At 43.9% G+C, this 15,654-nt stretch overlaps 3 protein-coding genes across 5 annotated transcripts in view; 2 read left to right on the forward strand and 1 right to left on the reverse strand.

The window, feature by feature from the left end:
* Positions 1–15,654, reverse strand: part of LOC132206967 (uncharacterized) — a 405,704-nt gene that overhangs the window by 339,377 nt on the left and 50,673 nt on the right. The gene's annotated exons all lie outside the window — the stretch shown is intronic.
* LOC132206990 (zinc finger protein 664-like) lies at positions 220–8,019 on the forward strand. 3 transcript variants are annotated; one of them, XM_059642157.1, is made up of 3 exons: positions 245–271; positions 5,668–5,754; positions 7,273–8,019. In XM_059642157.1, the coding sequence occupies exon 3, from the start codon at positions 7,373–7,375 to the stop codon at positions 7,841–7,843; it is 471 nt and encodes a 156-aa protein (XP_059498140.1). In that variant the 5' UTR covers positions 245–271; positions 5,668–5,754; positions 7,273–7,372; the 3' UTR covers positions 7,844–8,019. The 3 variants fall into 3 exon arrangements, with proteins under 3 accessions (XP_059498142.1, XP_059498140.1, XP_059498141.1); XM_059642158.1 differs by having other exon boundaries at positions 250–271; positions 5,668–5,768; XM_059642159.1 differs by lacking the exon at positions 5,668–5,754 and having other exon boundaries at positions 220–271.
* On the forward strand, positions 13,721–14,751 carry LOC132207033 (histone H4). The gene has a single exon (XM_059642223.1). The coding sequence runs from the start codon at positions 13,732–13,734 to the stop codon at positions 14,041–14,043; it is 312 nt and encodes a 103-aa protein (XP_059498206.1). The 5' UTR covers positions 13,721–13,731; the 3' UTR covers positions 14,044–14,751.

Genomic DNA, 15,654 nt, shown 5'->3' on the forward strand with positions numbered 1-15,654 from the left:
TGCAACTAAAATCCCCGATCCCTCAAACCGTTCTGATGAAGCCACCCGCCCATCCTTCAGAATGTGTGGGTAGTCACTGGTTTGTACAGACCCAGAATGCACTCTGTTTGTTGCGATGATGTCATCACAAACTGACAATTGCACAGTGACATCACCCACTCCCTGGGGATTTCCTCAAATGTGGGATTTTTCTGACTCTGGCGTTTCTGATATCTTTACAGGTGCCGGCTCCAGCAGGAGATTTCCAAATTGCAGACGGTGAAACTGTTGAGTGAGTAACTTTGACCATTCTTTTACAATTTTGAGGTTTTCGGTGTGTGCCAGTTATCTGTGGAACGATGCATACCTCTGGGCTGGTGTAATTCCTTTACTGTGGATCTGAAGCCATGACCATCCATTACTGTGTGTCGCCTCTGTCCTCCCTGATCAGCTCTCTACCAATGTCTAACCTGCTCTGTTTAATGTTTGTGTTTGTTTGCTGAACGTCTGAAGTTTCTGTCATTGCCCATCATCCAAGTGTGCACTGCTGACTTACCAGCTCCATCTTCCCTTGGTACTTTTCACCGTCAGGAATTGTAGAGTCATAGAATCATACAGTTTAGAAGAGGCACTTTGATCCATCAAGTCTGCACCAAAAAAAACCTAATTTACACTGTTCCCACTGTGCAGTACTTGGCCCATTGTTTTATAAGTTGTGATGTTTCAAGTGCTCAGCTAAATACGTTTTTAAAGGTTGTGAAGTTTCCTGTTTCACTTACCCTCCCAGCTGTTGTATTCCAAATACCCACCACCTTCTGAATGAAAAAAACATAAACTTCATCAAATTCCATCAATCTTCTGTCTTTCCCCTTTTCAATGATGTCCTATTGACCCTTCAATTAAAGGGGAACAGATGCTTCCTATCCACCCTCTCTATGACCCTCATAACCTTACAGCAACAGGAGTAGGCCATCCGTCCCTGAAGCCTGTTCCATTGTTCAATGCTGATCTGTCACCTAACACTGTAAAAGTACCTTTAGCCCATAGGATTGAGTTACAGTGAGTTATAGAGTAATACAGCAAAGAAACAGGCCCTTCGGTCCCCGTGTTGAAACTGACCACCAAACTTGAAACTACATTAATCCCATTTACCTGCACTTGGTCAATAGACTACTCTGTTCTGGCTTTTTAAGTGTTGATTCAGATGCTTTTAAATGTTGTGAGAGTACTCGCCTCCATCACCATCTCAGCCATGCGTTCCATATTTCTACCGCTCTCTGGGTGAATTCTTTTCTTTCCCTTAGATCTTGTCAAAACCACTTATTGTTCTCCTTAAACCTATGCCCACTGGTCTTAGACATGTCTGCGATGGGGAAAAGGTTGTCATGATCTGCATTGTCTCTAACTCTCAGAATTATGTACACCTGAAACCTCCCAAATGCATGACCACACAGCCCCCTCTGCCCAATTTACCAGTTGATCAATATCAGACTGTAGCTTGAGAGCATCCTCCTCACTATCACCAATGAGACTGCTTTTCCTGTCAGCTGCATGTCTGTCTGATAATGTGGTGACCAGGATTATATACAGTACTCTAGCTGTGGTCTGACCAAAATTCTGTACAGCTTCAACATAACCTCCCTGCCCTTATACTCCGTGCCTCGACTGATGAAGTTAACGTCGATGTAGAACAATAGAGATGTACAGCATGGAAACAGACACTTTGGTCACACTCGGTCATGCTGTCCAGATATTCTTAATTATTCAAGTCCCATTTGCCAGCATTTGGCCCATATCCCTCTCAACTATACCTATTCATGTACCCATCCAGATGCCTTTTAATTGTTGTAATTGTACCAGCCTTCACCACTTATTCTAGCAGCTCATTCTGTGCACCTAGCACTCTCTGCATGAACATGTTGCTCCTCAGGTCCTTTGAAATCAATCCTTGATGGGATGCCTGGTAACTTGCCAAGCTGGACCCAAAATTGGCTCAGTGCTGGGAAACAGAGGGCGATGGTAGAAGGCAGTTTGTGTGACTGGAATGCAGTGTGCAGTGACATCCCACAGGGATCAGTGTGTTTTTGTGATATTTGTACGTGAAGTAGATAAGACTTGAGAGAGATGATGACTAAGTTTGTGAATGACACTAAAATTAGTCAGGTGTTTGACAGTGAGGAGACAGGTGTTGGGTGACTGGAACATATGAACAGATTGGTCAGAAGGCAGAATAGTGGCAGTTGCAGTTTAACCCTGATAAATGGGAGGTGATGCACTTTGGCAGAAGGAACAAGACAAGGGTGTACTCAATGAATGGCAAAACGTTAGGAAGCTCAAACGAGCAAAAGGTTCACATGTGCTTGTCTGCATATTCCTGAGGGTGGCAGGACAGGTCAATTCATGCAGTTAAGAACATATAAGGGATGCTTCCCTTTATTGATCATTGCATAGATTCCAAGAGCAGGGTGTTATGAAGCAGGGGTAGGTCGAACGTTTGGATAATTAACCCAAAACTCAAGCCCCAATCTGTTGTTATGGGAGTAGAGGTTCCTTTCTAATGGTGACCTTAACACACAGGGAAGCTTGCTGTTAGAAGAATGGTTTAAAAAAAAATCCCTGATCCCCACTGTATAAGTCACAAGTAAAAGTAACAATTTATTTATTTAGCCCTAACAATGACGAAATGAACAGAATTACTGACAAACAGAAAAACCTTTGCCCCCACCATCCCCACCCCAACCCAACCCAACCCACCCCACCCCAACCGACCAGGCACAATCTATTCCCTAACTGAACTGAATTCTCCTGGCATGCTGTCCAAATAAACACAAGTCCCACGTATTATAAGCCCAATTAATAAGAATAATAAATTAAAACATAATCTCTCCCAGTTCACATAGAATGTGTCTCTGAAACGCTCTTCCTTCTGTTTGTCTCATGCCATAAACACTCCTATTCCACTGATTCTGCTGTCAGGGATGTTTTCTCAGTGAAGACTCTTGCTGGAAGTGCCGTCGTGAGACCTATAGTGGATAGGATGGTGCTTTCACACAGAACTTAGTGATTTCTTGTGTGAGCTGGGTGCATATGAGCTCAAATGGCAGTTAGCTCTCACACCTTTCAGATGGCCATTGGCTCTCTGCCGAATTTCCAGTTGTCCTCTTCCAATTGTCCCTTGATGACCCGTCCATTTTCTTACAATTGCATTGGCTGCTCGGGTTCTGAATTTGCTGCTCCCAGCTCATAGCCAAAACATCATAACAAGCCTAAGAATTCCAATTATGCAGCCAATCAGTACATGCTTCCATTTTTGGTACTGCCTGAAATCTGCAACTATTTAGAGACCCATCTTCTGTATAAATCTCCAATCTTAGAAAAGCACTCTATCTTTCTTGTAACTTGCACTCTGTTAACATTAACCGATTCTCTATCCTCAGATACTGCCCGACCTGTTGTGATTTTTCAGCATTTTCTGTTTATTTCAGACTTGCAGCAGCAGCGACAGTATTTTGCTGCTCTTTTGATGATAAGTCCATAAGACAGAGGAGCAGAACCAGAGTCTGCAGAGTCAGTCATGGCTGATACATTTCTCAACCCCATCTAGGCCTTCCTCCCAGAACCAAGTCAAGAAACACACACGGATGAATTAAAAGGCCATTTCTAACAGGGTGGGTGGTGGTCATATTGTGGCCTATTGGTTCCTATTAATTGAGTCACACAAAGTCACTGATTACCATGGAGAAGGAGGCTGCTCTATCCATTGTGCCTGTGCTGGCCTTTCCCCAAAAGCAAATCAGCGATTCCTGTTATTTGCCTTTTTCTTTCCTCTTCAGGGGCTTATTCCAGTTAGCTTTTGTAAGTCTTTGCTGTATCGGATTGAGCTGGAGTGGTGATGGAGGAGAAGTGGCTGAGTTTACCCTGAGTCCTTTCAAAGCCAGCTGGGCCCTACACTTTCCAGCGTGAGGTTGTCAAAGGGAGCTGGACTCTATGGAAGATCGGGTGGCTTAAAAAAAAACACTCCAGATGGTGTATAACAAAAGAAGTGGCTTGGCGAACAAATATTCTGCAGTTGTTGTAGAAACATCGGTGTTAACTTTCCAAAATGCATTAGATTCTGGAAAGTTTCTGTCTCACTGCAAAATAGCAGATAAAACCTCTGTATTGAAGAGGCGAGGAAGGCAGACAACAGGAAACTACAGGCCAGTTAGGGTGACCTGTCATGGAGGGAATGAGAATCAATTATTTGGTGGTATATCACCAGAATATTAATCTGGGGACCTGGGTTCAGATCCTGCCATGGCAGGTGGTAGAACTTGAATAAAACTCTGGCTTTAAGTTGAACGATGGTCAAGAATCCATTGTTGATTTTTAGGAACAAAACATCTGGTTCACTCAGGTCCACTGGGGAAGAAAGCTGCCATCCTGAATGGGTCTGGTTTACGTGTCCAGACCCACAGCAATGTTGACTGTTAACTGCCTTCTGGGCAGTTTATGGATGACAGTGAATGCTGGCCTAGCCAGTGCCGCCCAACACCTCAGCATGAATTTGAAACAAAAACCTGAAGAAATAAAAGTGAACAAAAGGATTTAAATGCATTTAGAAAGGTAAGGACTGATTAGGGAGAGTCAGCATGGCTTTGTGCATGAGTAATCGTGTCTCAGTCTGTCGGTTGTGTTTTTTTTTTGAAAATGTGGCAAAGAAGATTGAAGGCCGGGCGGTAGACATTGTGTATATGGACTTCAGCAAAACACTTGACAAGGTTCTGCATGGTAGACTGGTTAGCAAGGTTAGATCATATGGAATACAGGAAGCACTAGCCAGTTGGAATCAAATATGGATTCAGGGTAGGAAACAGAGGGGTGTGGTGGAGGGTTGTCTTTTGAACTGGAGGCCTGTGACCAGGTGGTGTGCCATAAGAATCAGTTCTGGGTCCACTGCTTTTTGTAATTATCCAAATGATTTGCATGTGACGGTATAGTTCATAGGTTTGCAGATGACACCAACATTGGTGGTGTATGGACAGTGAGGAAGGTGATCTTCACTGAGTAGTTTGGGATTTTGATCAGTGGGCTGAGGAGTGGCAGATGGAGTTCAGACAAATGAGAGGTGTTGCATTTCAACAATGAAAATCAGGGCAGGATTTAGACAGTTAATGGGAGGGCCCATGGGAGTGTAGCCGGACAAGGGGATTAGGGGTGCAGGTGCAAAGTCCCTTGAAAGCGGAGTTGCAGGTGGACAGGGTGGTGAAGAAGGCATTTGGTACGCTCGCCTTCATTTGTCACTGCATTGAGTTATTGGAGTTGGGATGTCATATTGCGACTGTACAGGACATAGTTAGAATACTGTATTCTGTTCAGGTCTCCCTGCTATGGGAAAGAAGTTGTGAATCCTGAAAGTGTTCAGAGATGATTCACAGGGGTATTGCCGGTATTGGAGGGTTTGGGCTGTGGGTTGGGGCTGGAAAGGATGGGGCTTTTCTTCCCTGGAGCAGTGGAGGTTGAGTTGTGAGGCTTGCCGCATCAACGGCCGTCCCAGGCAGTGCATTCCAGACTTGCACCACCCTTTAGGTGAAAAATGTTTTCCTCCATTCCCCTGTAAAATTCTTGCCTTTCACTGCAAAATGATGCCCAGTGTTATTCACCCTTCAACTAAGGGAACAATTACTTCTTTGTGTTTCTGCAATTTAGTGGAATTCTTTGAGGAGTGACATGTGCTGTGGATAAAGGGAGCCTGATGATCTCTTGTTCTTGGCTTTCCTGAAGGCATTTCACAAGGTACCATGGAAAAGGTGACTGTTTTGAGTGGGAGCTACTAGTTTAGTGGTACATACCGGCCTGGATACTGGATTGGCTGGATGATAGAAAACCGAGAATATCCATAAATGGGTGTGTTTCAGATTGTCAGAATGTGATGAGTGGGGAGCCACAGGGCTCTGCTGAACCTAAACCTTTTGCAGTTTATATCAGTGACTTGGACGAGGGAAATGAAGTCATGGTAGGTACACTTTGTGTTGCTACAAAGCTATCAGGAAAGGTGGCTGTGAAGACTTAATTTCCCGACATCAGTTTGCAGCCTTTTTGAATGAATATTTCAGGTGATCTATGATATAACAAAATGTGAAATTGTTTGCTTGAGGGGAAAAATGAGAAAAGAAGACAGGTGCAGAATCTTTTGGGGTTTAGATATCAAGGGGATCTGGTGTGAAATACACAAAAGATTGGGATATAATTAACAAGTGAAGATGAAGGCTCATGGAATGTTCTTGTTTATCACAAGTGAAATCGAATAGAAAAGTAAGGATTTGAAAATTCAGTTGTACAGGGAATAAGTGAAACTTCACCTCCATGACTATGTGCCGTTTTGGTCTCATTATTGAAGGAAGGATGTAAATGCGGTGGAGATTCAGTAGACTGATACCTGAATGAGTGGAGATAGTAGGAACTGCAGATGCTGGAGAATCTGAGATATCATGGTGTAGAGCTGGATGAACACAGAAGGCCAAGCAGCATGAGAGGAGCTGGAAGACTGATGAAGGGTCGAGGACTGAAATGTCAGCCTTCCTGCTCCTCTGATGCTGCTTAGCATGCTGTGTCCATTGAGCTCTGCACCTTGTTATCCCTGAATGAGTGGGTTGTCTTCTGAGGATATTTTGGACAGCATGGGGAATGCTCACGTGTTCAGAAGAGTGAGGTGTGACTTGCCTCATGTTTAATATCCTGAATGGGTTTTGACAAGGTGAATGTGGACATATTTTCTCCTCCGGCTAAGTCCAGAATGGGGGAAGACTGCTTTATCATGAGAGGAGTTCTTTATACAAGATTAGTGTGACTTTGGAACCCTCTGCCTCAAAAGACAGTCGAGACTGGATCATTGTGTGGAGCTGGATGAACACAGCAGGCCAAGCAGCATCTTAGGAGCACAAAAGCTGATGTTTCGGGCCTCGACCCTTCATCCAGCTCCACACTTTGTTACCTCGGATTCTCCAGCATCTGCAGTTCCCAGTATCTCCGAGACTGGATCATTGAACATTTTTAAGGCAGAGGTGGGCAGATACTTGTTCAGCCAGGGAATCAAAACTTATTGGGTGTAGCTAGAGATTCAAAACATGATCTTATCGGTCATCATCGTATTGAATGATGGAGCAGGCGGGACGGCCCGATAGTTTATATGTTAGCCGTTGTGTTCATACATTTGACACGGAGCCAAATGCGATACCAGGACAGATGCATGACTTTGTATTTTTATGGGGAGACTCTCACTTCCATTAATTCTGTTCTAAATCAATTCCACAGGATATTGGAAGGAGAGGATTTACAGTCGGGGAAACTGCAACCGATCAGGATTTCAGTGTGGCCCAATTTGGTGTAACCTGAATCTCATTGGGTTTTGAACATGGAAGGAGAATACACTGTTGACAGCGGTCAGAAACTGTACATGTGTGATGTGTGTGCACGAGCATTCAGCCGATCATCTGACCTCTCGAAACATAAACGGAGTCACAAGGAGAAACTGTGGAAATGTGGGGACTGTGGGAATGGATTCAGATCCTCGACTGAACTGGAAATTCATCGGCGCAGTCACACTGGGGAGAAACCATTCTCCTGCTCTGAATGTGGCAAGGGATTCAGTCAGAAATCCCACCTGCAGAGACACCAGCGAGTTCACACTGGGGAGAGACCATTCTCCTGCTCTGAGTGTGGGCAGGGATTCACTAATTCCTCCAACCTGCTGATACACCAGCGAGTTCACACTGGGGAGAGGCCGTTCATCTGCTGTACGTGCGGCAAGGGATTCACTTTGGCTTCCAGCCTCCAGACTCATCAACGAATTCACACTGGGGAGAGGCCATTCACCAGCTCCTAGTGTGGGAGGGGGATTTTTTGACACATCCAGCTTGATGACACGTGGGTGAATTCACACTGATGAGAGAGTGTTTACCTGTTCCCACTGTAGGACAGTGTTGAGTCAGTTCAGATAAATGACTGTACATCAGCAGATTGTCTGTGGAGAAGCTGAGTGAGGGATATTCACTGAATCTGCCACCTTGTGGACAGTTCACACTGGGGAGATAATAAAATGTGAGGCTGGATGAACACAGCAGGCCAAGCAGCATCTCAGGAGCACAAAAGCTGACGTTTCGGGCCTAGACCCTTCTCTCTGATGAAGGGTCTAGGCCCGAAACGTCAGCTTTTGTGCTCCTGAGATGCTGCTTGGCCTGCTGTGTTCATCCAGCCTCACATTTTATTATCTTGGAATCTCCAGCATCTGCAGTTCCCATTATCTCTCACACTGGGGAGAGGCTGTTCACTTTCTCTGTGTCAGGGAAGGGATTCATTGAGTTATGGAAACTGCTGAAATGTCAGTGAGATCCTGAGTAACTGCCGTGATGAAGGATGTATAATTTATATAAATTTCAGTTTGGAAGTTGGCTTTTATAATAGTGACACTGAATTTGGTTCATTTTCTGAAAGTTTTCTTTGAAAGAAAAAGTGTGAATCCTTGTGAAACAGTGACCTTCCTCCAGCACTGCTCAGAATGCAAGTGGCTGTGGAGCCCCATGTGGAGTGAATGGGAAATTGTTTAGACTCTTGTTGATTTGCAATGGATGAGCAAACATCAAAGGACATTATCTTGTTTTCAGTTCAGAGTAATCAAGGATTGATTTTTCTTTATAAACCCAGGGTTAGAAGGTATTTTGTTTAGTTTGGAGATAGGACTAAGATCAGAATCAAGTTTAGTCTGTCTACTATAGAGAGCTCAGAATAATTCAGTGGAAACAAAAGAACAAAAAGTTACCTGAGTAGAACTTCTGAGGAGGGTTTGGTTTGAGCTGTGATGGTATTAGAAGCGGAAAATGTTTATTCTCTGAAATTTGAGAGTATTCCTGAAAGAAAATTCCATAGTTCACAGGATGTGTTTGGGCCAAACCAGTTCAGATATAATTTAGAGATTTAATATTTGATGTAATTTCTCTGGATTTAAACCTGTGTAAATAAATACGGGCACACAGTTGCAGCAGGTAATCAGGAAGGCTTGTGGAACAATGGCACTTTAAATCTCCAATTTTCTTGAAATAAAGTTGGGATGTCTTCCTGCAACTGTCCAAGGTGCTGGTGAGACCACATCTCGAATGCTGGGAATAATTTTGGCCCCCTTATGGAAGGAAAGGTATTATTTCATTGGAGGTGGTTCAGAGAATGTTCTCCAGGATATTCCTTTGTATGGAGGGACTGTCATGTGAGCAAAGGCTAAACTTTGTGGGAGTCTACTCACTGGAGTTCAGAAGAATGAGAAGTGATGAAACGTATTAAATTAGGCTTGAAAGGGTAAATGTTGAGAGGATTTTTCACTTGCTGGAAGAATCTCTGTCCAAAGTGCATTGTCTCAGAATATAGGGCCACCACCAATTTAAGACAGATGAGGAGGAATTTCTTCTGTGGAGCGTTGGGAGCCTGTGGAACTTGTTGCCACAGAACAGGGAGGCAAAGTCGGGCCTAGTCTAAAATGAAGGCTGATGTCGATTCTTGATGAAGAATTATGGGAAAATCACAGGAAAGCAGCCATGAAGAATGTTAGATCAGCCCTGATTCTGTACAATGGCAGAGCAGGCTCAAGGGACCAAATGGTGCTGTTGAGAAATATTGTTATTGTTGAGGAACATTGTTTTTCTCTCTGTTTTTGTCTTGCGTAATTACAATTTGTCTTTTTTGATTTTGCTGAAGAATCTCTGCAGCGTCACATGACTGACCACCATGTCAACCAAAATAAAAGAGTATCTCACTTGGAGATAGTCAGACACACAATTAAACTGTCACCCAATGTACCAGAAGATGTGGAAATAAAGTGTCATCCGGTATAAAATAATAAATGAAATTCAATTCCACCTGATACTCTAGTTGTTCAATAATTTACCCCATATTTACTCACAGGAGCAAAGACTGTCAGAAGCAGAGTGAAAGTCTCGCTTGCGTACCAGACTAAAGGTGGATATTTACAGAAGAAATCCCTCCTCTCCCAGAGAGCAACTTTCAAAGTGAATGAAGCTCAAACAGCCCTCCAACTCCATTTTAATTTAATCCCTACTTCCTGTCACGTTTTTCATGTTGTTATTGCCCTGGTCACATCATGTTTTTGCTGGTGTGAAAAGTCCAGCAGCTGTTTTGGTGTATCTCGGTTCAATTTGAAAGCCTCTCACTGACAGTAGAAAGCCTCATTTACAGCATTCTACCACCAGGCAGAACCCCTGCAGAGAGTTACAAAATTAATTTTAAAAAGAGAAACATATAAAATCTATTTGCAGAACTTGGAGGGAAACAATTTTCTTTTACTTGCTGACAAGGGATGGGACACTTGTTTGCTGGGTGTGAAACTCAGGGTTCGTATTCCACCAGGGTTTGAATCTCCTGCACTAATGGAGTATTAAAAAGGAACTTAAACACACAGAAGTAGCTGAAAAATGACACTCTGGTGTGTAATTTGCCCTTTCTCTGGAGATGCAGGGAAAATGGGATGCATGTGAATGCATCTGAGAATAAGGTGTGCATCGGGTCAGTGATCACTTGTTAATTTATGCAACATTTGTAAAATACACAATGCATATTCCCAGAATAACAATGGTTTAACTGACCTAACCTGGATATGCTTCAAGTATTTATTCAGACAAAGCTTTCCGTGATATAATCTCCCCTATTTAAATGTAACTCTATTCCAGTTGTTGTCAGAATTATGATGGGAGAGCTGAAATGGCCATGTGAGGGACAAATGTATTGATGGTGCAGGGATAAAGTCAGTTTTTGTTTTGAATATCTGACTGTGCACAGGATCCCAGATCATAGCATGAGTTTTGAGATTGCTAAAACTGCTATGGTGTAAACAAGGAAAAGAAACGGAGCCAACTTCAGAAGGATGCAGGGATTCTGATAAAATGGACAACAAACCAATGGGTGGGATGTGAAATGGGTGCAGGGGCAGTGAAAGTTCTGGCTTAATTTACGTTAAACTGAATCTTACGTATGTGAAAAATAAGGCTGGAGTTCTGTCTTTTCAGGGAAGGCATGTTAAGAACTGTTTTATTCATTCTTGCATTTTAGCAAATGTTAGTTTGTTTGGCACAAAAATAGGGGGAGTTGTATGATGGAGAATGCTGTTCCCATAACTTGCTTCTGTGCTTCACACGAATATACAGAAAAGCTTACATGTCAGATCAGCCACTGCATTTACTTGTTTGTCATAGTCATAGCATTTTACAGCTTGGAAACAGGCCCTTTGGTCAACATGGACGAGTTGGTCCAGACCACCTAATTTAATCTAGTCCCATTTACCAGAATTTGACCTTTATTCCTCTAAACCCTTCCTTATTCATATACACTTTCAGATGCTTTTGAAATACAGTAATTGTACCGGCCTCCACAACCTCCTCTGGCAGCTCATTCCAGGCATGCACGATCCCCTGAAAAAGGTTGCATCTTGGTCACTTATTAACCACCTCACACCTTAAAACTGTACCCCCACCAGCCCCAGTTTTTGGATTTTGCCACCCGAGGGAAAAGACCTTGATACTCACCATATCCATCTCCCTCATGATTTTCTAAACCTCTAGAGAAGGTCACTTCAGCTGCCGAGGTTCCAGGGTTGAACGAAACAATAGCCCCAACCTATTCAACCTCTCCGGACAGCTCAAATCCTCAACCCTGGCAACATCCTTGTCAATCTTTTCTGAGCCATTTCTCGTTTCACAACATCCTTTGTGTAGCAGGGAGACCAGAATTACACACAGTATTGCAAGAGTGGCCAAACAGATGTCCTGTCCAGATGCAACATGACCTCCCAACTCCCATACTCCATGCACTGACCAATACAGACAGGCATACCAAATACCTTCTTCACTATCCCATCTACTTACAACTCCACTTTCAAGGAACTATTAATCTGCACTACAACGCCTCTTTGTTCAGGAACATTCCCCATCATGGTGTGCAAGTTCTGACCTGATTTGGCTTTCTGAAAAAAAAGCACCTCACAATTATTTGATGAAAACTCCATCTGCCACTCATTTGAGTTCATTCCACAAATTAACAGTTTCTCCAATTCCATACTAAATTGTTACGACTTTCAAATCTCAATTGTCTAAATATAAAAATAAAAGAGAATTGCAAATGAAATAAAGCTCTTGGGTGGATTCATTCACTCCCATCTCACCGTTGGGTGCAGGTCTCACATTGACTATTTCCTCGTGATTGTATGTGATATGATACAGTGCCCCCTAGGGAGCATTTCAAACAGTGTAGCATTAAATTGCAAAAGGATATCGAAGCCTGTCATTCACACTCATATTTAGTATCCTATATATAAACCACGGCAATCCACTCGATTAAATTCTACCCATAAGCATTGGTATCAGTCATCCTAGAATGGAATCGCCAGAACCATCGATTAGATGCTCGTTTGTTTTAAATACTCGTTTCAGCTTATTCATCAAAAAAACCAATGTTGAAATAAAACAAATTGAACAATCTCAAATCTTTAAAAATCAAACATTCAACACAAAATACAGCAGTCAACAACTGCTTAAGTGGTAAACGGGCAGCCTCCATTCCCCCTTCAGAGCCACCACAACCTTACATTGAGAACGGAGACCCGAGAAGAGGAAAAACAGCACAGGCGGACGGGCTACCGTACCACAGATAGTTTTATCTGGTCGAATGCATCATGTCAAGGGATACTGAATTGTTTTACGGCTTCCAGGGTTATTATTTCCCGATTTCTAAACTTGTTGCTATTCCTCTAACAGTGTCAGATCTTTCCAATACAATTACAGGAAACTACCTCATGGATACATTCCGTCCGGGCGGATTATAGCTCAATAACACTAACAATAATGGCAGGGTGAGTATTGTGTTACCAGTCTCCCAGTAATACAGAGGACATTAAAATTAACTCGGTTGTGGTGAGGGTCCAGTTTCTTTCACTGATGTTGTGGGTGGCTCTGAAAAGAGCCTTTGGGTTGTCAGGTTACAGAACGGCCCCTTCACTTTTTAGTGGCGCCCCCAGCGGCGGTTTTCTTGAGCAGCAGCACGGCCTGGATATTAGGCAGCACCCCGCCCTGAGCGATGGTCACCCCTCCCAGCAGCTTGTTGAACTCCTCGTCGTTGCGCACGGCCAGCTGGAGGTGCCTGGGGATGATGCGGGTCTTCTTGTTGTCCCGGGCCGCGTTACCGGCCAGCTCGAGGATTTCAGCCGTCAGGTACTCGAGCACCGCAGCCAGATAGACCGGCGCTCCGGCACCCACACGCTCAGCATAGTTACCCTTTCTCAGGAGCCTGTGAGCTCAAGCAAACCAGTAATAGAGACAATGGCTCAGCTTCTTTCAATGAAGTTGTGGGTGGCTCTTAGAAGAGCCTTTGGGTTTTGGATGTGTTTTTCTCAGCAGAATGTGGTGTCTCACTTGGAGCTGGTGTTCTTGCTCACCGCCTTTTTACTATCTTTCATCGTGAAACTTGATTCTGCAGGTTTTCTGCCGGGCCTTGTGTTCACTGCCCTTGTGGAGAAAAGGTTTAGTTCCAGATCCAGTTGGGGGCGGCAGTATTCTGGAGGCGGAGCTGGACATTTCTCTGTCTGTCACTCAGTTTCCTGCCCGGGCCGCCTCTCACTCTCTGTCAGCCCTTTCTCAGTCAGGTCGGGGCGGGCTGTATAAAAAAGGAAGGTGAGGCAGCTCGGGTCTGATTCCGCAGCGATTGGAGTGAAGAAGCGAGATGTCTGGGAGAGGGAAGGGAGGCAAAGGCCTCGGAAAAGGCGGAGCGAAGAGGCACCGCAAAGTGCTCCGTGATAACATCCAGGGCATCACGAAACCAGCCATCCGGCGCCTGGCTCGCCGTGGCGGGGTCAAGCGCATCTCGGGCTTGATCTACGAGGAGACCCGCGGGGTGCTGAAGGTTTTCCTGGAGAATGTGATCAGGGATGCGGTGACCTACACTGAGCACGCCAAGCGCAAGACGGTGACTGCCATGGATGTGGTGTACGCTCTGAAACGCCAGGGCCGCACTCTGTATGGATTCGGCGGCTGAACAACTCGTCCCTTTTCCAGCGAACCCAAAGGCTCTTTTCAGAGCCACCCAAACCCTCCGATTGAGAGCGGAGACCCGAGGATGGGAAAAGGCAGCACATAGGGAGTGGACAGTGTACTGCAGCTGGTTATTTCATTTCGAGATATTTGATTTTGGATCACTCTTTAAAGACAATACATAAAGTTCACGCTCAGCGTTACAGGAGTGAAAACAGGTAGAGCGGAGCATTCACTTTGTTGCTGTCTCCTATAACGAATGTTTTACATTTAAAATATCCCTTCAGTGCAGATAGAGGCTTTTCAGCCGTTCGAGAATACACTGATATTGCTGCTGATTATATCACATTGCGACTAAGATACAGAAGTCGGCTCTGTCATTCGATCATGGCTGATTGGTTTCTCAACCCTGATGTGCCTTCTCCCCTTGACCTTAGACCCTTTTTCTTACGAACACCTCTCTGTCTCGGTAACAATACCAGTATGTGTAGTTAGTTGTTAACACCATGAATAATAATGTGTTCTTCCATGAGTTTTGGGACCCAGAGGCGAATGATACATTTCACAGTATTTGTACTTCATTGACCCTTCCAGGAATGATTTGTTGTTCAGTTTTCACTCTCACAGCCGTGCCGCTGTTTTCGTGCCGTATTCTTTCTATCTGCCTGTTACAGACAGGTCTGGCAGCAATTGCAAATTGTGTGCGGGCTAATTATGGTCTGGGTGTAATTTAAAAAAAGTACCGATAAAGTGACATTTTGTATTTTTACCGTCGCATACTGTGCTAGCTTTTAAGATGTTTAAATCGGCATGTTGTTTAGATTAACCACGGTTTCACGTTCGGTTGATCAGTTTCGCTGGACTGCATCAAACCCCGCGCTTTGCTCCTGCCTGTTTCAGGCAATGATCCAAAGTGCTGGCCGCGCAGACTGCAATCTCTGTTACAAAGAAAATTCTATAACGTATTCGGCACAATACAAGTTGCAGACGAATGGTGTTTTACGTTTTAATATTTATTCACTCTCAGGGTGAAATCAGCGGATTATTTCAAATCGGTTAACTGCAAATGAGTTTGTCAATCAGCCTTCAACAATTATTGCTTTTAAATTTGAAAAGCCCGCCAAAACATACAAAGGATTTAAAAGTTTAGGTCACACAATCTCCCTTTTGGCCCGGTCCCCGCTCGTGTTTGTCGGTTGATCCCCTTGGTCGGTACAGAATCGATTTGCCATTTTTCTCCTGTGCAGGTACTCAACGGTGTTGTTCCCTGACGGAACAATGGGGACAGCATTTTGATTATTTAATGCCGCAGTCCCTTACAGCTAAAACTCCACGTTTACTATTCCAGGGCGACAGCTGTTCTTGTTTTATCTTGACCAGATAAGGCCCTCAGTGACGGTGAGCGGACCCTAAACGTGAACTGTTTTCACTTGCACAAATTTTGCCAGACTGGTGAAGCTTTTCCAGAGATTGAACCAATATAAAAATCTGAGAAAAAAATATTTTTTAAGAAATCTAAAATAAAAAAGGAAAGTTTAATTATCGCAATTTCATTTACACAGTCCCCAGACTTCACAGAAAAGGAAAAATAACCAACCAGCAGTGACAGTCTAAC

Source organism: Stegostoma tigrinum, chromosome 44 (assembly GCF_030684315.1).
Source record: "Stegostoma tigrinum isolate sSteTig4 chromosome 44, sSteTig4.hap1, whole genome shotgun sequence".
In the NCBI taxonomy this organism is placed as follows: Eukaryota; Metazoa; Chordata; class Chondrichthyes; order Orectolobiformes; family Stegostomatidae; genus Stegostoma; species Stegostoma tigrinum.